This window comes from Myotis myotis, unplaced genomic scaffold, assembly GCF_014108235.1.
Source record: "Myotis myotis isolate mMyoMyo1 unplaced genomic scaffold, mMyoMyo1.p scaffold_m19_p_5, whole genome shotgun sequence".
Lineage (NCBI taxonomy): Eukaryota > Metazoa > Chordata > Mammalia > Chiroptera > Vespertilionidae > Myotis > Myotis myotis.
In genome coordinates this window covers 88,236,174-88,261,758 of record NW_023416357.1, presented here as the reverse complement: position 1 = coordinate 88,261,758, position 25,585 = coordinate 88,236,174, and the positions used below count along the sequence as shown (strand labels likewise).

General features: G+C 41.7%; 1 protein-coding gene across 8 annotated transcripts in view; it reads left to right on the top strand.

Annotated features, from left to right (window-relative positions):
* The first annotated feature begins 2,987 nt into the window (after positions 1–2,987).
* The window catches only part of LOC118656289 (CGRP receptor component), a 33,943-nt gene continuing 11,345 nt past the window's right edge, over positions 2,988–25,585 (top strand). For 4 of the 8 annotated variants that reach the window (XM_036309409.1, XM_036309413.1, XM_036309410.1 and 1 more), the window contains exons 1-4: positions 3,119–3,451; positions 13,972–14,008; positions 18,471–18,569; positions 22,105–22,199. In XM_036309409.1, coding sequence (XP_036165302.1) covers positions 3,123–3,451; positions 13,972–14,008; positions 18,471–18,569; positions 22,105–22,199 — 560 coding nt within the window. In that variant the 5' untranslated portion in view covers positions 3,119–3,122. Of the gene's footprint in view, positions 3,095–3,118; positions 3,452–13,971; positions 14,009–15,037; positions 15,130–18,464; positions 18,570–19,555; positions 19,678–21,960; positions 22,078–22,104; positions 22,200–25,585 lie in introns of those variants that run through there. The other 4 variants (XM_036309416.1, XM_036309414.1, XM_036309415.1 and 1 more) reach the window with 4 other exon arrangements.

The following is a 25,585-nucleotide window of genomic DNA, read 5'->3' as shown; positions in this document are numbered from 1 at the left end:
GCTTTAATTATGTTCAATTTGTAACAATGAAATTGAGGGTCACCACAACATGAGGAACTGTATTAAAGGGTCGCGGCATTAGGAAGGTTGAGAACCACTGCATTAGGCAGCCTCAAGTTAGAAAAGCTGCAGGAGGCCCTGAATGGGGCCAGGCCAGGCTGGAGTTCCAGCCCTTGACTAGCCCAGCTCTGTTGGCTGGGTTCTCTCTTCCTGCAGGTTCCTGGGCAGCCTCCCCCTGGGAGCAGGCCCCACTCCCGACTACCCAGCTGCCTCTAGGGGATAAGTTGCGTGACTGCATATGAACCCCAAAGTCTTAGGGTGGCTTCCCTTGGAGCACCTGGATCTCAGCCATTTTATGGTGGGGCCCTCAGTGGCACTAGCCTCTCTTCCGTGGAAGCTCATTCCGGAAGCTTTGGCTTTGTGTGCTCCTCCCCGCACCAGCTCAAACACCCTGGGCTTTGTGACGCCTCTCTACCTCATTAGTCATTTCCCTTTTGCTCCATCGCGTCTAAACACAACATACTGTAGTTATTGATGTCCAGAGCTGGTTCTCTAACTAGGCTGTCCGCTGGCCGGGCAGGGAGTGTGTATTATTCACATTTGTGTCACCACCACCGAATGGGCCATCACTACGTTTGCTGAGTGAATGACATATGAGCATCTTCAGCACTTCTTTGTGGGGGTCATTCTCCTCAAGGGAGGTACAGGGGACTCTCACATGAATCAGGCCAGCAGGGTCTGGGGTGGCATTTTATTTTAAAAAATTTAAAGTAAATTAGTTGCTTTTATTTATTTATTATTTTTTAAAATTAGTTGTTTTAAAAATAATATTTTTAGCCCAGCCAGTGTGGTTCAGTGGTTGTTGATCCATGAACCAGGAGTTCTGGATTCGATTCCTGGTCAGGGCACATGCCAAAATCAAACAGCCCCTATGAAAATGATGGAGGTAAACAGAATCACAGGCTGACCAACTGCATAGCCTCCACAATACTCTGGAATAATGAAGTGCTTAGCAAGAACCTTGCAAAGAGAATGAGTTTAGTAAATAATAACGGATAGAAATATAACAAAGGAGAAAAAATTAGCAATTAACTCATCTAAAGACACCCACCACTTAATATTAATATTTTGACACATTTCCTTCCAGACTTTTTTTTCTTAAACAGGCACTAGTCTTATTTTTTAAAAGATACATTTTTATTGATTTCAGAGTGGAAGGGAGAGGGAGAGAGATAGAAACATCAATGATGAGAGTGTTACAGAAAACCAGAGAAGATGGAGATACATTTTTTTTATTACCCGCGGGCCCAGAGGAAAACGTCTCTCAAATTCTGGGCCCCGTCACACAGGAAGTTTCCTGTATTTATACCATTTTACCCTCTTTGTCTCCCAAATATGGGTTTTTTCCCCCGGTTTCCTTTGCAAGTTCTTAAAGGGCCCTATGTGCTGGGGCTTTGAGACCTCAACCAAAGGCTTGGCCTGGTGACAGCACTGATAACTTCGTCTGGGGAAGGTTTAATGGCCTCTCTGAAATGGGAGTAGTCTTATTTTCCTTATTATTTAAGCCAGCAAGCATTACAGAAGCCAAAATGCAGGGTTAAAATTTCAAACAGCAGTTTTTATATAAAATGGATGCTTCAAGAGAATCGTTGATTGGCTGCCTCCTGCATGCCCCCCACTGGGGATCAAGCCAACAACCTGGGCATGTGCCCTTGACCGGAATCGAACCCAGGACCCTTCAGTCCCCAGGTTGATGCTTTATCCACTGAGCCAAACCAGCTAGGGCTTCCTTCCTGTCTTTAGGAAATATTTCCAATACACGAAAAAAAAAATCCAGAAGATAACAGATATCAAACTTCCAAGCCTGCTTTTAAAAAATACATAAAATGGTGAAGATTAGGTAGCTCTACCTCCCAAACCCTTAGGTATTTTATTCCCTATGTGTTATTTTTCTTTACACTATTAGGGTCACACCACATCATTTTCTGTCTTTAAAAATCCTATCTTGAGCATTTCCTCAATATACCAAATATGCCACATGGCTTTTCATGGCTGCATATTACATTGCATGACTGAAACATTAATTCCCTACTGTTGGGCATTTAGGCTATTTCCCAGCAAAAACATATCCGTACACGTCATCTTTCAAAGCACCTGATAATTCCCTTTGGATAAAGTCCTAGAAAGGCCAGAAGGTCAGAGACTGCCTGATGTTGAAGCTCTTTACACCTACTTTTTGCTTTTCCCCCCCAAATAGATCGAAAGGAAGAATGGGAACAGGGAGAAGGTAGGTTAGGATTATTTTTATTTTTTACCTTTGAAAACGTTTTATTAAATTGTAACACACGCCGAGACCGGTTTGGCTCAGTGAATAGAGCGTCGGCCTGCGGACTGAAAGGTCCCAGGTTCGATTCCGGTCAAGGGCATGTACCTGGGTTGCTGGCATATCCCCAGTAGGAGATGTGCAGGAGGCGGCTGATCGATGTTTCTCTCTCATCGATGTTTCTAACTCTCTATTTCTCTCCCATCCTCTCTGTAAAAAATCAATAAAAATAAAAAAAAATAAATTGTAACACACGCATAAAAGTGGACGTAAGCGTACAGCTCCCTGAATCTGCTGCAGCGAACACACCGAGGACCCAGCACTCAGGTCATGAAACAGAACATTCCCCCAGCCCTGGGCCGCCTCACCGCCGGGGCATCACTACTCTCCGAGGGCAAAGGACCACGAAGGAGATGGCGCCTTTGGAACCGTAGTTTATGAATATTTTGGAATAACCTAGACTACGGGAACATAAGCTAAGTCCTGTCTGCAGACGCTGGTCACGCTGAAGTCCGGCGGGGCGACTGACGGCGAAGGGGACGAGTACGGCCGCGATCCCAGGGGTGGGGTGGGGGTGGGGGCGGGGAGGGGTGGGGTGGGGGTGGGGGTGGGGAGGGGTGGGGGCCGCCAGATTCCCGGCGTGCAGCGCGCGGTCCCGGCGTGCACCGCGGCGCTTGAAGGCGGCGGCGCGGTGTGTGGCGCGGTCGGCGGGAGGGAGGCGCGCTTGGCTTGCTGACGGCCGGAGGCGGCGAGGCGGGTCGGCATGGAAGTGTAAGTGACCCGGGGTCCGCCGAGGCCCATGGCGGGGGACGGCTGGGTGCTGGGAGCCGACAGGCGTGGGCTGGGCGACCTCGCGTACGGCCGGGCGGGGAGGGCCCAGGGCCGGGAGGCGGGGCAGAAGGAGACTGGCTCTGCTCCTCTGAACCGCCCCGCACTCCCATCCCGCGCCCGGCGCCCGGCTGCGTGCCTTTCAGCGTGCCTGCTTCCCCGCCTTCTCTGCTGGCGTTCCCGAGTCCAGTGGTCATCCCGGCCCGGGGTCCGGGCCTGGGTTCCGCCCTGCAGGCTCCCGGGGGAGAGAAGGATACGCTCTGCCGGGGCCGCGGGCTCCTGGGAGCCCTGGCTCTGGAGGTGCTCTCCCGGGTGGGGAGGAGCGGGGAGCTCTTCGCCGGAAGGGGCGGGTTTCTGGGAAGGAGACGCGGAGGCTGAGTGTGTGCAGGGGGAGCAGCAGTCGTTCCAACCGTTGAACCCCACATGGCCTTTCCCGTGTTTGCTCGTTGTCCCGCAGGCAAATGGAAGTTTTTACGTGGCTGCTATTAAGTCATAGGCATCACCGACCGTGGGTTTGTCTTTGGCGCTGATCATCGAATGCTCACACTCTACCTTCTTTTGCCTCGTATTTAATGGTTATATGTACTGTTTTTCACACTTAAAAAAAATACACGTACAACATGTGCATGTGCCTGAAGTGAAAGCTTCATGCAACCATACTTTACCCTCTGATACTGTCGGGTCCATCCTACTCAAAGAGAGGAGGCTTTGGCTAGAAATAAAGGACCACGATTTACTGAAGGTTTTTAGAGGTTGCAAACTGGAAAACCTAGAAGTTTTCCCAAGAAGGAAGAAACGTTGAATTCTTATAGTAAAAGTCAGATCCTTGAGAAGTCAGTCCTGCATTCTTAGCGCTGGGATGGGTCCTGCACTGTTACCCAGATGCTACGTGGCCCGCGGATGGTCCTGAGACCTGGGGGTAGTCGGAGGGTTATCTGCCGGTTTGATATATGTCCCAGCACTGATGTTCAAAAACGGGTGTCTGTCAAAGTATTGATGCAAGACTGGAAAGTTCCAAAGTTTAAGTTCTCAGTCTAGTTAAGACAAGAAAAAAAGAATCGTTTCTTCATGCCTCAGCCTTCATAATGTTAATAATTTAGCAGTTTGGTTAAAATTACGTCATTTTATTTTTTCCCTATCTTTACTCTTTCCTCAGTCTCTTCTCATATTTATTTAAACTCGCTGAATGTTGACCCACTGAATTGATTTTGCAATCCTCTGATGGAATTTAATCTGCCACTTGAAAAATATATTACTCTAGCCCGAGCCATTGTGATCCGTTTCCCCTCTTTTTTTGTTGTTGTTATTAATTCTCACCGGAGAGTATTTTTCCATTGATTTTTTTTTTTTTTTTTGAGGGAGTGGAAAAGTGAGGGGAAGACAGAGAAACATCAATATGAGAGAAACACATCGATTGGTTGCCTCCTGCACATGCCCTGGTTGGGGCCTAGGGTCGGGAGGAGCCTGCAACCAAGGTAGGTGCCCTTGACCAGAATCGAACCTGAGACCCTTTGGTCCGCAGGCCACGTTCTGTTCACAGAGCCAAACTGGCTCCGGCAGTTTCCCCCTCGTGACTAACATTTCCTGTCGGCATACAAACCTGCATTAATTTGTCCCCGAATTCGTGTCCACCTACTGCTTCATTTCTGCTTCCTTTCTGCTTCCTGTCACAACAAAACTTCTTAGAAATGTTGTTTATCCCCTCATTCCCTCATTCTGTTGGGCTTTCATCCTCACTAATCTACAGAAAGGGGTCTGGAAGATTCCCCGAGCACTCCATCTTGTCACTGAGACTACTTCTCAGTCTCCTTTCCTAGCTCCCCTTCCTTTCTTTGCTTCTAAATGTTAATGTCTTTTGGACACAGTACTGGGACTCCTTTTCTCCACACTCTCATTACCCATCTATATGCTGATGATTCCTTTTTCTTTCCTTATCCATCCACTAGCCTTCTTCCCTCACCCCTAAAGCCAGTCCATCAGCCAGTCCTGTCATTTCCACCTTCAGAATATATTTGAAATGCAGTTACTTTTCACCATCTCCACTGTTAAATTTTCTAGTTCACCATCTCTGGTCTGGACTAAGCAATAGCCTTTAGCTTTCACTCTTGCCTGTCCCAATTTTATTCTGTTCTCCACATAGCAGCCAGAGTGATCCTGTATAACCTCACATACTCACTAACCATTCTCTTGCCACGTCCTCACCCCCCAAACACACACCTTCCATTGGCAGTCACGTAGTTTCTGTAACCTTCCAAGCCCTTTCCTACCTCAGGACGTTTACATTGCTGTTTCCTTGACCTGGTGTACTTTCCCCCTTGTCCAGTTTTCTTCTTATCCCTTTGATAGCTGACGTTGAATGCCCCTTTTTGATGTTGTGTTTCCTTTCATTCAATCCAAAATAATCCTCTTTTTTGTCTCTCAAACCACTTGGTTTACTTTTCCCTCAGTTACCAGTTATAATAATCCTATATAATAAATCCTATATAACAAAAGGGCAATATGCAAATAGACCAAACTGCAGAACAACCGGAATGCCTGTGGCCCCTCGCCCTGGCTGGCCCTGCCCCCCAGTGGGCACCCCCACCCCTATTGGGGTCAGGGCCGGCCAGCAAACTGCCCATGGCCCCTCCCCCCAGCTGGCCCCGCCCCGATTGGCCCTCCACCCCACCGCCCCAGCCAGCCCTCCCCCAATGGCCCCCATCGAGGCTGGCTGGCTGGACTCTGCCAGTGCATGAATTCGTGCACTGGGCCTCTAGTCTATATATATATATAAAAGCCTAATATGCAAAGTGTCCCCTCTGGAGTTTGACCAACTGGGAGTTTGATCACTTGCTATGATGTGTGCTGACCACCAGGGGGTGGTGAGGAACAAAGGAAGGTCCTGGCTGTCAGCTGGTGCCGGGAGCCGGCCCATCCTTGCTGTTTCAAGGGACCTGGCATATATGGCATACTGTTCTTAATATGTTTTGCTCACCTTCTTGGCACTATGTGTTTTAACCAAGGTCTCTGAGAAAGGTTGTTTCCCCAGGTAGGGATTTTCCCCTGAAGAGGGAATAAAACCTCTTAACTAAGTGCCAGGCGGGTAATTAATCACTTTAACTACGAACAATCATGCTTAAGCTACATAATCTTTACTCCCTGGAATGGAGATAAGAAACGCCCTAACCTTTGAAATAGAGATTGATAGGATTGGAATCAACTGGTATAAATACAGATGTAAGAAGACAGAATGAAGAGAGACGGAACCTAGGCACAGAACCTACACAGAACGTTCTCTAGAGACAGAAGAACTTCGCTGGAGAGAACATGGCAAAAGTTCCTGGACAGAAACTGGCCTCAGAACCTAGAGACAGAACCTAGCGAGAGAACATGGCAAAAGATCCTGGACTGAACCTGACTACAGAAATTGGCAAGAGAACCTGACTAGAACCTGGTGACTGAACCTGGCTGGAGAACCTGGAGAACCTGGCTGGAGAACCTAGCGAGGGAACTTGGCTACAGAACCTGGCTGGAGAACCTGGAGAACCTGGCTGGAGAACCTAGCAAGAGAACATGGACACAGAACCTGGCTGGAGATCCAGACCAGAACTTCGCTGGAGATACAGACCAGAACTTGGCTGGAGATCCTGGCTAGAGATCCTGGCTAGGCTGCTGATCAACTGAACACTGTCTCCTTTTCCTTCCTTCTTCGCCGACTCCGTCCACACCTTTGGGGACCCCTGGACCTGCTGGGGCTGGACCCTGGCAAGCCGGCAGCTGCTAGGGACCCTACCTGTGCACGAATATCATGTACTGGGCCTCTAGTAGTTTTATGTTTGTTGACTTGTTTAGTGCTGTGTCTCCCTCATGAGAGTGCAAGTCTATGAAGGCAGGGGCCAATGTCTATTCACTTAATGCTTAGCATGGCATCCGGCACAGAGTAGGCATTCAGCAAATTCTAGTTGACTGAAGTAATATGATAATACTTCATTAATTTAATAAATATAAATTAATTAGCTAGCTTCTTAATGGCTAGGCATATCGATTTTCTGATTTTTCTAAGTGAAATTGTTTGACTCAAGGGTTTTTTCTCTTATAGCATCCTCTCTTCCCAAGGAGTCTTTGATTTATGAGGCTAATCAAGAATTTTGAAGCTAGCAGTTTATGGGAAAGCTGAGTTTTTCTGAGGTAGACATGTGATTTGGGAATAGAAGGGCCCCTGAAATGGAAAGGTCTGAGGGCCTAGCTTCTAGTTCCTGTCTGGCCTCCAGCATGAGGTATGACTTCTGGCAGTGTGGTCTTTGGGATCTTCAGTAGAACCCTGAGTCTCTGAGAGGGCAAACATACTATACTTCTAGGACCTGGAGCAAGAAGACACGAATGGAAAACTCTGAGTTATTACTAATATTTTTTTTTCCAGTCACTGAGTAAATACCTACTGAGTGAATAATACATAACAGACACTAGAAATTTTTTTAAAGGTGAGGAATATTTATCCTTTTATTTGGTTGAATGACAGATGTTTTTCATTGTTAGAGAATTTAATCTCCCTCTCGTACTTGATAGAATTAATGGACAAAAATGCAGATTTGTGTTACAGTGTAAATCATTTGACCTGGTGGAGGTCTGTGGGACACTATATCTAGTTACTACACAATACACATTCTTTTTAGTGCACAGGGAATAGTCACAAAGATCTACAATTTTCTGGAACATCAAATAATTCCCAGTACATTTCAAAGAATTGAAATAATATACACTATGTTGTCTGATCACAAAGGAATTAAATAAGACATCAGTAACGATTAAATATCCATAAAATTGCTAACTACTTTTTTATTTTTATTGAATTTATTGGGGTGATATTGGTTAATAAAATTATATAGGTTTCAGGTGTACAATTCCATAATACATCATTTGTGTATTCTGTGTTCACCACCCCAAGTCAAGTCTCCTTCCACCCCCAGTTTGAATGATAGAATTTAAGAATAAAATCTTGAGCATCATTTGGAAACTTATTTTCCTCAGGTAAAAGGATACAGAAATTTCATAGCAAAATAAGTATTTATATATTATATATAAGTTATTTGCTCTTTGTTTGTTTAAGGCCTTGGGGTTATTTATATACCTGGAAAGCTTTGTGTTCACTCTTTTATTATTGAATTTATTATACATAGTTATGAAAATGGATGGTATTTATTTCTGTACCACCTTTTTGAGATAGTGTCAGAATTTCCTTCATTTTATAGCTGGAAATACTGAGGTTTAAAGAAGTTAGCTAATAATGTAGGTCCTATAACACTTCAGTAACAGGACTGGAAAGAGGATATTTGTTTGTTAGCTCCCAAGGCAATGCTACAGGTGAAATTGTTCATGGACTGCCACCCAGTTTTCTTGGACCACACTTTAGTTTTCCAGAACATGGACTTACATTGATGACATAGGTTGAACATAAGAGAATTTGAGCAATTCCATTCGTCATTGCTTCCGTAAGAGTTAACGATGTGGCAATCAGTAGCATTGTTTGCATGGGCTTTTTGTGTGTGTTTCTAAGGAAAGTCTGCTAATAGATCATTTTGTTCTGTTTTCAGAATTTGGTTTTACAAAGTAGTTGTTTACATTCATTAAATTGACTCAGCAAGTTAAGCAAATTGTACAGGTTAAATTTCAAACAGCAAGTCAACTTCAGTCAGTTAATTCATTACTTAAGGAAATTATGTGACTGCCTGCCTGTAAGTATAGATTTAGACGGTCTTTAAAATTCATTTGGAATATTTGCTTTAAACACCTGTAAATAAATTCAGTAATATTCTAAGTCTGATAAGAGAGTATGAAGTTTTCTGTAGATGGGCAGTTTCTAGAAGTCTCTATGCTTGTGAACATATTACATAATACTGAAATGTTAACTATGGAGTAGACAGTTCCTGCTCAGTAGGGATCAACAGCTTATAAATATGATTGACAGGTGTGCCAATTGATGGATTCTAGTTACCCTAAAAAATATTGGGGCAAAATGCATTTTGTGTCCTCAGTTATAAGTTATATTAATGTCTTTTTTTAACCTTATGAAATTCTTTAATTTTACATTTCCACTTTTTTCAACATGTTAACTTGAAAAATTTCAAACCCATAGAACAGTTGCAAAAAGAGCACCACACTCACTTTTATATTCTTTACATAGTCAGCATTTGTTAACGTTTTGATACATTTACTTTATCTCTATTATGTGAGCACTAGAGGCCCAGTGCACGAAATTCGTGCACTGGGTTGGGTATGTGTGTGTGTGTGTGTGTGTGTGTATGTGTGTGTCCGTCCCTTAGCCTGGCCTGCGCTCTCTTGCAGTCCGGGACCACTTGCTCCTTACCGTCCGCCTGCTCGTTGCTCCTTACTGCTCAGCTCGCTTCTCTTTAGCACTGCTGTGGAGGCGGGAGAGGCTCCTGCTACCACCGCTGTGCTCGCCAGCCGTGAGTCCGGCTCTGGCTGAGTGGTGCTTCCCCTGTGGGAGCGTGCTGATCACCAGGGGGCAGTTCCTACATTGAGTGTCTGTCTCCTGGTGGTCAATGTGCATCATAGCGACTGGTTGTTCTGCCGCTCATTCCACCGTTCAGTCATTTTGCATATTAGGCTTTTATTATATAGGATGTTTTCTCTTTCCCTCCCTCTCTCCCTCCTCATTCTCTTATGTAAATATAATACCATTATCATATGCAGGGAATTGAGCACTGATATAATTACTATTATTAAAATACAACCTATATGCCTGGCTGCGGTGGCTCAGTGGTTTAGTGTTGACCTCTGAAGCAGGAGGTCATGACTCGATTCCCGGTCAGGGCACATATCTGGATTGTGGGTTCGATCCCCAGTGTGGGGTGTGCAGGAGGCAACTGATCAATGATTCTCATAATTGATGTTTCTATCTCTTTTTCCCTTTCCCTTCCTCTCTGAAGTCAATAAAAATATATTTAAAAAATATATAGTCTCTATTCACATTTCTCTAGTTGTCCCAATAATGTTTGTTTTAGCTGTATTTTTTTTTAAATCGAACCTGGGACCCTTCAGTCTGCAGGCCGATGCTCTATCCACTAAGCCAGACCAGCTAGGGCTAGCTGTTTTTTAAAAACCAATTTAATATCCAGTCAAGAATCACACATTGTGTTTTGTTGTCATTTTTCTTTAATCTTCTTTAAAAACAGTTTCCTAGCCTTTTTTGTGTGATATTGGTATTGTGACAAATGACACTGATGTTTAAAACTTTTAGAAATATATATATTTTTATTGATTTTAGAGAGGAAGGGAGAGAGGGAGAGAGAAACAGAAACATCAATGATGAGAGAGAATCATTAATCATTGATCAGCTGCCTCCTGCACGCCCCACACGGGATGAAGCCTGCACCCCAGGAATGTGCCCTAACCGGAAATTGAATGTGACCCCCTGGTTTATAGGTTGATGCTCAACCACTGAGCCACACCAGCCTATTGTTTTGAAGTCTATTCCTCAGTTTGGATTTGTTTAAATATATCTTCATGGCTAGATTCAGCTTAAACATTTTTTGACAGGATTGCTATAGAGATGTGTCTTTCTCAGTGTATCACATCATTGTTATTGGTGCTGTTAAACAGGACAGCTTGGGCCGAAACCGGTTTGGCTCAGTGGATAGAGCGTCGGCCTGCGGACTGAAGGGTCCCAGGTTCGATTCCGGTCAAGGGCATGTACCTGGGTTGCGGGGACATCCCCAGTAGGAGATGTGCAGGAGGCAGCTGATCGATGTTTCTCTCTCATCGATGTTTCTAACTCTCTATCCCTCTACCTTCCTCTCTGTGAAAAAATCAATAAAATATATTAAAAAAAAAAATAGGACAGCTTGGTTAAGTTGATATTTGTTAAATCTCACTATGTCCTCTTCCCTACAACTTGCCACTTAGTGGTGGTTACAATAACTTCTTCAGGAAAAAAAACAATGCCTTAAAAATTTTTCTCGGTACATAGTTCATTTAGACTTCATAAAAGGTAGATATTATACACTCATTGACAATTTATTGAATAAAGGAATGCTTAACATATATTAGCATTTACTCTATTAGTTGAGTTTAAAAACATTATCTTACTAGTAAAAGAATTGAGTAAATCAGCTTCTGCCAGCTAGAGTCTGCAGGATACAGTACCTGTTTAAGCATCCATTGTGCTACTGGTACCAAAACCAGAGGTTCATTAAAAAAACATGAGAGAGGGTTTCTGTCCTTTGGATATTGGTTCTAGAATAGGCTGATGATGTTTTTGGATTCTTGCATTACAATATTGATTTGGGTAATGAGGCAATAACTTGAAAGAGCCAGGAACAGATTTCCCAGGGCATAGACTATTTTGCATAACAGGAGGGGCCATGATTTGGAAATGAAGTTGTAACAGTGGCACCTGGGATGGATCCATTACCCTTGAGGGAAAATAACAGTTGTATTTTTCCCCAGTCCAGTTTGTTCCAGGCAGGGATGTCTTAGTTGCTGTGTATTTTAGGGCACACAGGGATTAGTAACTCAATTTCAAGCAAAGATAGGGCTGACTTCCTGACTAAGTAGGCAATGATGACATATGATTTGATTTGTCATTTTCAATTTTAAAAGAACCATATCGCATATCCTGATTATGCATTGTCCTTCCTGTGTTCCATTCCTTTTAAATCTGATATTCTTTGTGACCTCAGTGTAGTAGTGGTCATTTAGGCCAAGCAGCACTTTGTGAAGTCTCAGCTATTTGTTGAATGACTAGTAGCATTTGGTAAGCTTCACATGCTCATTTGATTACAGTGCTGACATCACTGTGCCGATGACCAAGGCCTAAGTCAGATCCTTGTGTTAACTGCCGACTAGTTTTACTTATTGACTGGGGAAATCACCCATTTGTTTGACCCGTGTTTTTGAAATTTTGTATCATCATTTTCATTATATAGCCTCACTCCTGGCTTAAGAACTTACAGTAGTTTTTGTTGCACATTATGTCAAGCCCAAACTCCTTCCTGAAGTTTTAGGATTCTGCATTACTGGTTTTCATTTGTACAGTCCAGTCTTACTTTTTCACAATTCCATAATTATTGTCCACTTCAGTTAAGCTTACTACTGTGTGACCTTAAGCAAGTTTTAAAATCTTTGAGCCTCAGTTGAATCTATAAAGGAGAAATAATAGCTCCTATATCACAGGGTTTTTAATGAGAATTAAGTGAAATAACATTTGTATTTTTAAAATAATAACCTCCACTTAGGGAGATCTTAATAAGTACCAGAAGTATGCTATACTTCTAAAATTTGTTGTCTCTGCATTCTTATCATAGCTTTATGGGGTAGGATGAAGTGGTGGTGGTGGTGGTGGTAGTAGCACAGGTAGTGGTGATAATAGATGGCATGAGGTACCTCTGTTCTAGGTACTTTACATATTTCTATTTAGTCCTGTTAAACAATCTTATGGGGTTGGTACTATAATTGCTATTTTATAGATGAGGAAATTTAAGCACAGAGAGGTTCAATAACGTGCCTAAGTTTGTAATGTACATAGTAAATGTACAGTGGAGCTGCACTTTTAGGTACCAGTTTATGCCCTTTTTTTTTTTTTTTTTGGTCTATTTGTTTTAGATGAGGAAGCTTAGAGGGGTTGATTAACTCACTAAAACTCATATACCTTATAAGTAGCTGGGCCATAATATGAACCCAAATTTGTCTGATTTTAAAACTGTGTTTATAATTATTATACTAGACTTTCTTTAGATTATCAAAAACAATAAATACTTTCTATTGTATCATAGAATGGATCAATTTAATGCAAGTCACATTGCTATGCTCATTCATAAATGAAAGATGACTTTTTGCCTTGGCTGTTACACAAGGGTGCTAGGCTTTTGACCTCTGCTTGACACATGAACTGTAGAAGATGAACATCTTTGTTGTAGTTTTGTCGATATCTGTCAAGATCTCTGACATTGCTGGAATTCCCAGTGGTGATGCTAGTGTTAAGGATCCCATTTCTGGCGATTCAGCAGGAGGACTTGGGCTGCCCAAGATGTCAATAGCTGATGGAAGGCAGATGGTACTGGAGAGAGGCCGTGGCTGTGGGATGAGAAGCACCGTTTCTCCAGATGATTTTAGCACCCTCACACTGTTTATTGATCCTACCCCCAGTGTTCTTCCTGTAACTAACTCCCCCCTGATGTTTGATTTCTCTTAACTTTTGCCTACATAGACTAGGGATAAGAGTATTTTAATCCCCTACCTGTGTGATGGATGTGTGGTATACAGTGGCTGTAAAAAGGAAGGTATGCTCTAAAATTGTCCATTATCAGCTAAACCAAGGGCATTTCTCCAAAAAGCTGTAGTCCCTAAATTCCTGAACTGGACTACTGAATTTTTAAAAAAATAATTAATTTTTTAAATTCTTACCCTAGGATATTTTTTCCATTGATTTTTTTTTTTTTTTTTTTTTTAGAGTGAAAGGGAGGAGGGAATGGGAAGGGAGGGAGGGAGATGAGAGAGAGAGAGAAGAGAGAGAGAGAGAGAGAGAGAGGGAGGGAGAGAGAGAGAGGGAGGGAGGAGAGAGAAACATCAGTGTGAGAGAGATACATCTACTGGTTGCCTCCTGCACCCAACTGAGGCTGGGGATCCAACCTGCAACTGAGATATATACCCTTGACCGGGAATTGAACCTGCGACCCTTTGGTCCTTGGGCCAATGCTCTAATCACTGAGTCATACCTGCCAGAGCTGGACTACTGAATTTTGACAGAGGCATTATTATATAGATATTTAATTCACACAAAATGATTTGAACCCAGACTATGATAATTAACTTTTCTTTTGCAGGAAGGATGCCAATTCTGCGCTGCTCAGTAACTATGAGGTAAATAGCTTTGAAGTATTTTCCTCTTTGATAGTTTTGTTCTTTGCTTTTGAAGATTATTGAATTAACTGTAGTTAGAAATGACTGAATTAATTTGGACTTTCCACTTTAAAATATGACAGATGGCACTATCTGGTGGACCTTGTAATATCCCAAGCTTGGTAAATTACATTAATTCAGGAAAACTGAGAAGACTTTAGTGTACAGTAGGTAATCTTCCCCACATCTGAAAATTTTAGATCTTTATATGGAAGGCTTCATGAAGAGTGGAAGCATCTATTTTGGAACTCTTTCTATCAGCAAAAGCTTCTATTAAAATATGTATGCTTTTTTCTTAATTACCACTCTTTACTTATAAAATACTTCTATGTCATCATTTTGATCCTCACAGTATTCTCATAAATATTAAAATCTTCATTTTGAAAGTGAGAGCTTAGTTGACTCACCATTATCATTAATGATTTAGTAAGAACTAACAGATTGGGGATTTTGGGGCTGAAGGGTTGGGTTGTTGGGGAAAGGGAGGAAAGAAGGAAAGAGGTTGGTGAGAGGGGGGAGGATATAACATTATTTTGCCTACCTTCCATTTGCCTGGATCTTGTTTGGCACTAGTAAAATCATCTGATAGGTTAATTCCCAGTGTAGAAAGAGCCCTTCATACATATATTCATTGTCTATTTTTCATATGTCAGAGTCTAAACCAGCCGTGGGCAAACTACGGCCCGCTGGCCGGATCTGGCCCGTTTGAAATGAATAAAACTAAAAAAAAAAAAAAAAGACCGTACCCTTTTATGTAATGATGTTTACTTTGAATTTATATTAGTTCACACAAACACTCCATCCATGCTTTTGTTCCGGCCCTCCGGTCCAGTTTAAGAACCCATTGTGGCCCTCGAGTCAAAAAGTTTGCCCACCCCTGGTCTAAACTCAGAAAGACTTGTAGGAGACTTGGGTCTCCACTTTGTGATATACTAGTATATAGAAGGTAGTTGAATTAAGACAGTTGGCCATATTCCTCTCGTCCCAAAGATTCATCTTAAATGGTTGCTGCTCATAACAGGAAGAAATGGTTGTTGGTTAAGCCATTGGCTTTTAGGAATTTCCTTTTCCAGTTTGGACTGGTAAGTGTTTGGGTGTTTTATCCATTGGAGAAATATTGATTGCCTTAGTTGGGTCTCATGGCACTATTTCTGAAAATGACAGGCAGGCAAGGAGTTGCATTGTATCTAGTAATGGTCTATGAATCTGTGAACCTGTAATACTTCCCTGAATTTTCTGTATAATCTCTAAAACAGGAGAGAGTTATACGCCCCACACCCTTCTTAACACTAATACACATGTTTTTCCCCTTATGGGGAAAGTTACTTATTAAGTCCTATAGCATTTTCCCCTCCCTGCCCTCCCCCCCCCCTTTTTTTTGTTAATCCTCACCTGAGGATATTTTCCCCATTGATTTTTACAAAGAGTGGAATGGGAGGAAAGGAGGGAGGAAGAGAGAGAGAGAAACTGAGGGAGAGAGGGAGAGAGTCAGGGGGAGGGAGAGAGGGAGAGAGAAAAAGGCAGGGAGAGAAGAAGATGGAGGGAGGGAGGGAGAGAGGGAGGAGAGAGGAGAGAGAAAAACAGCGACAAATGTGTAACCCAAGCACGTGCCCTTGACCAGAAATCGAACTTAAGACAATTCAGTGTGCAGGTTCACACTCTAACCACCGAGCAACACCAGCCAGGGCCCCCTCTTCCCCCCGTTTTTTGTAAACTATATTTTGGCACTTGCCCAAAGTAAAGTATAATAGATTTTCATATTAGAGAGGTAGGATCCATTTATTTTTAATTTTTTAAAAAAATTGATTTTAGAGAGGAAGGGAGAAGGAGCGCGAGAGAGAAACATCAATGATGAGAGAGAATCATAGATTGGCTACCTCCTGCATGTCCCACACTGGGGATCAAGCCCGCAACCAGGGCATGTGCCCTGACTGGGAATTGAACTGTGACCTCCTTTTTAATAGGTTGACGCTCAACCACTGAGCCACTCTGGCTGGGCTAGAATCTGTTTTTTTTAAAAAATTATTTATTTTAGCCCTGACTGGTTTGGCTCAGTGGATAGAGCGTAGGCCTGCGGACTGAAGGGTCCCAGGTTCTATTCTGGTCAAGGGAATATACTTTGGCTGCAGGCACATCCCCTGTGGGGGGTGTGCAGGAGGCAGCTGATAGATGTTTCTCTCTCATCGATGTTTCTAGCTCTCTATCCCTCTCCCTTCCTCTCTGTGAAAAATCAATAAAATATATTTTTTAAAAATTATTTATTTTAGTAAAATTTACTTTTATTTTTTTTTTTCTTTTTTCACAGTTCTTTTTTTTTTTTTTTATTGCTTAAAGTATTACAAAGGGTATTACATATGTGTCCATTTTATCCCCCCGCCCTAGACAGTCCCCTAGCCTCCCCTATCCCCCAATGTCTTATGTCCACTGGTTATGCTTCTATGCATGCATACAAGTCCTTTAGTTGATCTCTTACCCCCCTACCTCCTGCCCCGCAACCCTCCCCGGCCTTCCTGCTGCAGTTTGACAATCTGTTTGAGGCAGCTCTGCCTCTGTATCTATTATTGTTCAAAAGTTTATAATGGTCTCTATTATCCATGAATGAGTGAGATCATGTGGTATTTTTCCTTCATTGACTGGCTTATTTCACTTAGCATAATGCTCTCCAGTTCCATCCATGACGTTGCAAATGGTAAGAGTTCCTTCCTTTTTAGAGCAGCATAGTATTCCATCGTGTAGATGTACCACAGTTTTCTAATCCATTCATCTACTGATGGGCACTTGGGCTGTTTCCAGATCTTAGCTATGGTGAATTGTGCTGCTATGAACATAGGGGTGCATATATCCTTTCTGATTGGTGTTTCTGGTTTCTTGGGATATATTCCTAGAAGTGGGATCACAGGGTCAAATGGGAGTTCCATTTTCAGTTTTTTAAGGAAACTCCATACTGTCTTCCATAGTGGCTGCACCAGTCTGCATTCCCACCAGCAGTGCACAAGTGTTCCTTTTTCTCCACATCCTCTCCAGCACTTGTCGTTTGTTGATTTGTTGATGATAGCCAGTCTGACAGGTGTGAGATGGTACCTCATTGTTGTTTTGATTTGCATCTCTCGGATGATTAGTGACTTTGAGCATGCTTTCACATGTCTCTTGGCTTTCTGAATGTCCTCTTTTGAAAGGTGTCTATTTAGGTCCTTTGCCCATTTGTTGATTGGATTGGTTATCTTCCTTTTGTTAAGTTGTATGAGTTCCCTATAAATTTTGGAGATTAGGCCCTTATCGGATATGACATTGGCAAATATGTTTTCCCACACAGTGGGTTTTCTCGTTGTTTTGTTGATGGTTTCTTTTGCTGTGCAGAAGCTTTTTATTTTGATGTAGTCCCATTTGTTCATTTTCTCTTTAGTTTCAAGTGCCCTAGGAGCTGTATCAGTGAAGAAATTGCTTCGGCATATGTCTGAGATTTTGTTGCCTTTGGATTCTTCTAGAATTTTTATAGTTTCCTGTCGTACATTTAAGTCCTTTATCCATTTTGAGTTTATTTTTGTGTATGGTGTAAGTTGGTGGTCTAGTTTCATTTTCTTGCATATATCTGTCCAATTTTCCCAGCACCATTTATTGAAGAGACTATCTTGGCTCCATTGTATGTTCTTGCCTCCTTTGTCAAATATTAATTGAGCATATTGGTTCGGGCCGATTTCTGGGCTCTCTATTCTATTCCATTGATCTATATGCCTATTCTTGTGCCAGTACCAGGCAGTTTTGAGAACAGTGGCTTTGTAATACATCTTGATATCTGGTATTGAGATCCCACCTACTTTGGTCTTTTTCAGGATTGCTGCAGCTCTTCGGGGTCTTTTTTTATTCCAGATGAATTTTTGGAGAGTTCGTTCTAGATCTCTGAAGTATGCCGTTGGTATTTTAATGGGAAGTGCGTTGAATTTAAAATATATTTTATTGATTTTTTACAGAGAGGAAGGGAGAGGAATAGAGTTAGAAACATTGATGAGAGAGAATCATATATCAGCTGCCTCCCGCACACCCCACACTGGGGATGTGCCTGCAACAAGGTACATGCCCTTGACCGGAACCGAACCTGGGACCCTTCAATCCGCAGGCCGATGCTCTCTCCACTGAGCCAAACTGGCTGGGCGTAAAATTTACTTTTAAATACTCAAAATATTTTTGAGATCAGAAGTATGGTATATATTGGTAGGAAACATTTGAAATATTTTAAGTAAACTAATGAATTTGAATTATTTGACTTAGATAAAAATATTTTTAAAAGGTCACATATTTCTTGGATTCATATTTGCTCTAATGTAAGAGTTGGGGTGTACTATTTTATCGTCAAAATCAATGACCTTGGAATAGATATATTTCTCAAACTCTAATTTAAAAATCTTTTGTATATATCTTTTCCTAGGTGTTCCAGTTACTAACTGATCTGAAAGAACAGCGTAAAGAGAGTGGAAAGAATAAACACAGTACTGGACAACAGAACTTGAATACTATCACCTATGAAGTAAGCCTAGGCTTCTGGAGGGTCTACCTGAACTGTCTTTGAGGAGGGTTTGTTTATTCTTCTAATGACTAGCCACCAAATCAAGTTTGCCTATTATCTGATTTGAATAGTTGTACTATAATCCTGTTGTTATTCTGTTTATAAAAGTGCAAAGAGTTTGGCCAGTTGCCAGGGTTAGCCAACTCTAAAATTAGAGGAATAGTCTATAAGACTGCGCTCACTTTTAATACCAATTTCAATTCAGGGATCCCAAGACCACCCTCAGATTTAGTAATTGTCTAGAAGTATTCACAACTCACTGAGTGCTATCATATTCTAGGTTACTGTTTATTACAGGGAAAGGGTGCAGAGTAAAATTGGTCAAGGGAAGAAGCAAGTAAGGCAGATTCCAAGAGAAATATCTAATACAGAATGTTGTTCTCTTAATGTGGTTATGTGACAGTATGCACAGAATATTGTACCAATAAACCAGGGAAGCTCAGCTGAGCTTCAGTGTCTGAAGATTTTATTGGGGCTCTATTACATAGGCATGATTGAATAATTAATTGCCCATGTAGCTCATCTCAGCCTTCAGGCTGAGTGATACTGTATGACCCAAAGCTCCTATCCTAAGTCACATTGTTGAGACTATCCAATATGATTTAAGGCATGAGACAAAGATACTTCTATAAGCTATAACATTCCAAAGAGTCTGGAGATTACCTCCCAGAAGCTGAGGTCAAAGGCCAGATTTGGGCAATGTCAAATTCTTTATTATACACAAAGTAATACTTACTATTCTAGAAAATTTAGAATGTACCAAAAAGTATAAAGAAGACAGAAAAAGTAATTCATAATCTTGATCTAGTGGACATTTTGCTACATTCTCTCCCAACCTTATGCTTTGTCTTTAAAAAAGAAAGTTTAAGCCATTGTATTTGTTATAGGTGATGTTTGATTTTTTTTTTTTAATTCTCACCTGAGGATATTTTTCTATTGATTTTTAGAGAGTGGAAGAGAGAGGGAAAGACAGAGAGAAACATCGATGTGAGAGAAGAAACACATTGATTGGTTGCCTCCTGTGCAAGCGCCGACCGCTGCCCAGGGTTGGGAGGAACATGCAACTGAGGTACATGCCCTGGGACCCTTTGGTCCGCAGGCCAACGATGTATCCACTGAGCAAAACCGGCTAGGGCTGTGATGTTTGAATCTGTCATTTTAATTTATCTTGCTATTTCCTTCCAGTTCTGATTTTGTCTATAAAGGATTTAATTTCTTTAATTTTTCTTTTCAAAGATAAGAAATTTGAATTAAGCTTATCATAATCCCTTTTAAGGAAAATAAGGAGGTTAGCACTTTTGTCACTATTCCTCCTTACTCACTTTTGTTCATTTAATCCTGTATTTAAAATCCTATCATTCATTCATGTTCTTTTACATTATATAGTTCATACCTTTCTTTTCTTTAAATATTTTTTATTGATTTCAGAGAGGAAGGGAGAGGGAGAGGGAGTTAGAAACATCAATGATGAGAGAGCCGAAACCGGTTTGGCTCAGTCGATAGAGCGTCGGCCTGCGGACTGAAGGGTCCCAGGTTCGATTCCGGTCAAGGGCATGCACCTTGGTTGCGGGCACATTCCCAGTAGGGGGTGTGCAGGAGGCAGCTGGTCGATGTTTCTCTCTCATCGATGTTTCTGACTCTCTATCTCTCTCCCTTCCTCTCTGTAAAAAATCAATAAAATATATTTTTAAAAAAATGATGAGAGAGAATCATTGATTGGCTGCCTCCTGCTCACCCCCCCCTCCCCCCCACCAGGGATTGAGCCCGAAACTGGGGCATGTGCCCTGGACTGGAATCGAACCTGGGACCCTTGAGTCCACAGGCTGACACTCTATCCAGTGAGCCAAACCAGCTAGGGCTAGTTCATACTTTTCAAAGAAGAAAAAAAGATATGTTGGCAATTTTTTTTATAAACTAATTAAAAAAAACTACTAAGTACTTTTTTTTTAATCCTCACCTGTGGATATTTTTCCATTCATTTTGAGAGAGAGGGGAAGGGAAAGGGAAAGACAGAAACATCAGTGTGAGAGAAACACATGGATAGGTTGCCTCCTACACACACCCTGACCAGGGCCCGGGCCTGGGAGGAGCCTGCAACCGAGCTATATGCCCTTGACCAGAATGGAACCTGGGACCCTTTGGTCCGCAGGCTGACGCTCTATCCACTGAGCCAAACTGGCAAGGGCAACTACTATGTACTTTTAACTACACATTTAAGCAGTTTAAGCTCATTGCCACTCCTTAAGTTCTTGCTTTTAATACGTGGTGCCTTAAGAAAACTTTCTGTGGGACTAAATGTTTTGAGATGTTTTATACCTGAGAATATATTTCTAGTGTGTTTTTTAAAAATATTTTATTTTGGGAGTATGTTTATTAAAACTGGGAATAGTGAAACACAGGAAGGGCTCAGGATAGAAGAAGCAATAGGAGAAAGCCTATGTGGGGCTACTTCGGCTCACTGAAAATTCATAGAAAAAGAGGCCTTGGAGACAGGGTCAGGGAGTTAGCTGAGGACATCTGCCCTTTCCCATTGCTACACTGGTTGCAAATCTCATGGGGGCTCTTAGAGTTTTGCCAGAGAGGGAAGAAAGGCATGGATGGGTGTGCTCCCAGGAGGGAGTTCTTAATGTGAATGACAATTCATTTGAATATGGAGCTCTTGGGTTCAACTATTATTTTGTAGGTCTCTATACAAAGTACTTGATCTATTAGTATTCGTTGTTATGGAGGAGTGTGTGACTAACCTGATGTTTGTACTTTTTGTTGTTGTTGATAATCGTCACCTGATGATATTTTTTCCATTGGTTTTTAGAGAGAGTGGAAGGGAAGCAGGGAGGGGGAGAGAGAGAAACATTGATGTGAGAGACACACATTGATTGGTTGCCTCTTGCAAGCCCAACAGGGGCTAGGGATTGAACCTGCAACCCAGGTATGTACCATTGACCAGGCATCGAACCTGAGACCCTTTGGTGTACAGACTGACACACTGACCACTGAGCGACATGGGCCAGGGCTCTCCTTAATCTTTTGCCTATTAATTTTAGCATTCATTGGTGGGTCTTTGCTGCAGTAATTATTACTATGGTGGAGCTGCCTAATAGTGATTTGTTTACCTCATTTCTTTTATGTTTAATGGTTAGAATTCTTATATGAGAAATGGTTGATATTTCTCATCAATGTATTTATTCAGTCATTTATATCCATATGGATTATTGGCTATTTATTTTATTCTTTGAGTTTCCTGTATTTAAAAAATTGTCTGAAATATAATGCAATTGACAGATTAAATTTTTTCTTCTTTTTAGGATCAGAAAAGTTTTCTTCTGAAATTTCATTATTCTTTTTGTTTTAGCTACTGGTTTACTTTTTGAGGAATTCCTATTATAAGAAGATGGACTCTCCTGAAGGCATTTGTTTTACAGAAGATTTTTGAAACAGAATTATAGAATACTAAATTATTTCTCATTCAGATTGGCTTTTTCCTTTTTTTTTGTAGACATTAAAATACATATCAAAAACACCATGCAGTCATCAGAGTCCTGAGATTGTCAGGGAATTTCTCACAGCAATGAAAAGCCACAAGTTGACCAAGTAAGTAAAAATTATCTTGAGGAGGAAGAATGGCTCTCAATGAAAATAACTTACAAAAGCCCCCTCAGAAACTGTGTATTTATATTTAGTTGGGCCTTGAATTCTAATTAACACTCAGTGTGTTCTTTTTATTTTATTTTTATATATTTATTGATTTTATTGATTTTTTTACAGAGTGGAAGGGAGAAGGATAGAGAGTTAGAAACATCCATCAGCTGCCTCCTGCACACCCCCTACTGGGGATGTGCCCATAGCCAAGCTACACGCCCTTGACCAGAATTGAACCTGGGACCCTTCATTCCACAGGCTGACCCTCTGTTCACTGAGCCAAACCAGTTAGGTCAGTGTATTCTTTTTTTAAAAAATTGATTTGAGAGAGAGAGAGAGAAAGAGAGAGAGAGAGAGAGAAACATTGATTTATTGTACCACTTATTTATGCGTTCATTGGTTGATTCTTTTTGTGTGTGTGTGTGTGTTGATCTTCACCTGAGGATATTTTTCCATTGATTTCTAGAGAGGGTGGAAGGGAGGGAGACAGAAACATCAATGTGAGAGAGATAAATTAGTTGGTTGCCTCTTGCACATGCCCTGACTGGGGCTGGGTTTCAAGCAACTGGATAGGGCTTCATTGGTTGATTTTTATATGTGCCCTGACCAGAGATCAAAACTGCAACCTTGGCATATCGGGATGACGTCCTAACCAACTGAGCTACTCAGTCAGGGCCTCAATATGCTCTTTTAAAGTAGTATTATGGTATTGGAGATGAGACAACTGAGAATTCAATATAGGGATCCTTCTAGAGCCAGCAATAGAAAATAGTGGGGGTTTTTAATCTCAAAAAAGTTTTTTGGAGTCCTAGTTCTATGATCTGGCCCATTACCCCTGTTAGTATTCAGACCAAATTGATTGAAAAAATGGGGTTCACAAATTAAACTGCTTTCTATAAAATTTATCAATTAAGGCATTTGACATTTGTTTTTTGGCTTGGGGCAAAATGGCTTGATAATATTCTGTCTGCTCTTCTAGTGCCCAGTTATTTTTCTTGGTGGCTTTCTTGAATAAGATAGGTTTGTAGGACTTAAAAACAATAATTAGGCCCTAGGTGGTTTGGCTCAGTGGATAGAGCATTGGCCTGTGTGGACTAAAGGGTTCCAGGGTCCCAGGTTCCATCCCGGTCAAGGGCACATGCCTGGGTTGTGGACTCAATCCCCAGTAGGGGGCATGCAGGAGGCAGCGATCAATGATTCTCTCTCTTCCTTCCTCTCTGAAATCAATAAAAATGTATTTAAAAAATAATAATAATTAGATCAAGCCTGACTGGTGTGGCTCAGTGGTTGAGCATTGACCTATGAACCAGGAGGTAATGGCTCAATTACCGATTGAGGCACATGGCCAGGTTGTGGGCTTGATTCCTAGTTGGGGGTGTGCAGGAGGCAGCCGATCGATGATGTTTCTCTCTCTCTCTCCCTCTCCTTTCCTCTCTGAAATAAATAAAAATATATTTAAAAAACATTAAAAAGGAATTAGATCAAGATTTTACATGAGAAGAAAACTTCCCTTAGTCTTTTAGAATTAATACCAGAGCTGATACATTTCAAAAGTGTTTGTCATTTCATTTAGGATAATAAAAAATTTTCTTTTGGAGGAACCATTTGGCTCATAGCACAGTTGATAAACTATCAATAAACTCAGTGCACTTTTCCTCTTGCCTCTCTTTTCCAAATGAACTCCGAAGACAAATATATTTCAAATGTGTGTACATATATGTGTGTGTATGAGTGTGTATGTATAGTTTGTCTTGTTTTCAGTTGTAAAATATATAGAATATTAAGTTTATCATCTTAGCCCTGGCCGGGTAGCTCATACATTGAAATAGTATTTAGTGGTTTTTTAACATTTACTTTCTATATTTCAAGGAATTTAAGAGTACAAAAATAGTCTTTTATGTTTCCCCAGAATTTTACCATTTCTTTTGCTCTTCATTTATTCCTGAAGTTTTATGTTTACTTTTTACTATGTACTTGAAGTTGTCCCAGAGGCTCCTTACACTATTTTCGTATTCTTTTTTCATTTTGCTTTTCCAGTTGGGTGTTTTTTGCTTCTTCACATTTCAAATCTTTGACTTGATTCTTGCGCTCCTCTGGTCTGCTGTTGGGAGTCTGTATAGTATTCTTTATTTCAGTCATTGTATGCTTAATTTCTAGTTGGTTCTTTATCATAACATCGAGGGTCTCATTACATTTATTGTAGATCTCATTAAGTTTATCGGCAGCTTCTAGACAGTTCTTGAGAGACCTTAAAAGTGTGGTTCTGAACTCTATATCTTCCCTTGACAATTTTGTCCTGTTTCTTTGTCTCCGCATTTTTTTTTATGCTTTCTTGGTGCACCCCCTAGTGGTCTTTGTGTACAGTCTTGTTGTAGTTAAGCCTTGATTGTTGTAGGTAATACTGGGGGGTTTGACCTTCAGGCCAACGGGCTGTGAGAGTCAGCTGTGTCTGCAGTGGGAAAACTTCTGTCCCCTGGGGAGGTGCTAATCTAGCCTTTGCCTGAGGCTATCTGACAAATGGCTCTGTGCTGGGCTTGGGCGGGGCGGGTCGCACGGGATCAGACAGGGCGGGTGGAGCGAGCAGTTATGGCTGCTCTCAGTTCCGTCCCTAGGGCTCTGCCTCACAGAGTCCCAGCAACCGCTGCAAACCTCAGAGAGAAAGCTGCCTTCGAGTTCCGACTGAAGCCAGACAGTCCCACTTCTCCCGTTTGAGTCTGGGTCCCTAGAGACTCGCCCGGATCTGGAGCTCAGAGTCTGAAACTCCCTCCCGATTGAAAACAACAACCACGCCCTCTGCCGCCAGCCTGCTCTGCGCGCACTCCGCACCTTAGTATTTCACTTCAGCACTGTGCCTCCTCTGAGTCTGGGTATGATATTCTCTTTCCTCCTAGTTGTAGAATTTCCACTCAGCCAGCCTTCCTGTGGTTCTGGATGATGTCTGTTCCGTCTTTTAGGTGTACCCTTGAATTGGTTGTTCGAGGTAGCAATCTTCGGCGTTAACCTATGCCGCCATCTTGGTTTCTCCCCCATTTATAGTTTCTGATTGCTATAACATTGCAGCAATTTGCAGATGGAATGGAACTTATTTTCGAAAGGGTAAAAACGTAAAAGGTCCTGCTGATAAGTAATAGATCACTGATTCAGCTATTTCAAATGAAAACTTCCTATTAGAGATTCTAAGTAATATGAACATTGAAAAATATATGCCAGTAGCCTCCTACCCAAAATGTGTAGGAGTCTCATTTCTGGAACCTATCATGTATAAAGATTCATACAGAATTAAAGATTTATTTTGGTGGCTTACAGATTCAAAATTTGAAAATTTTCATGGGACTATT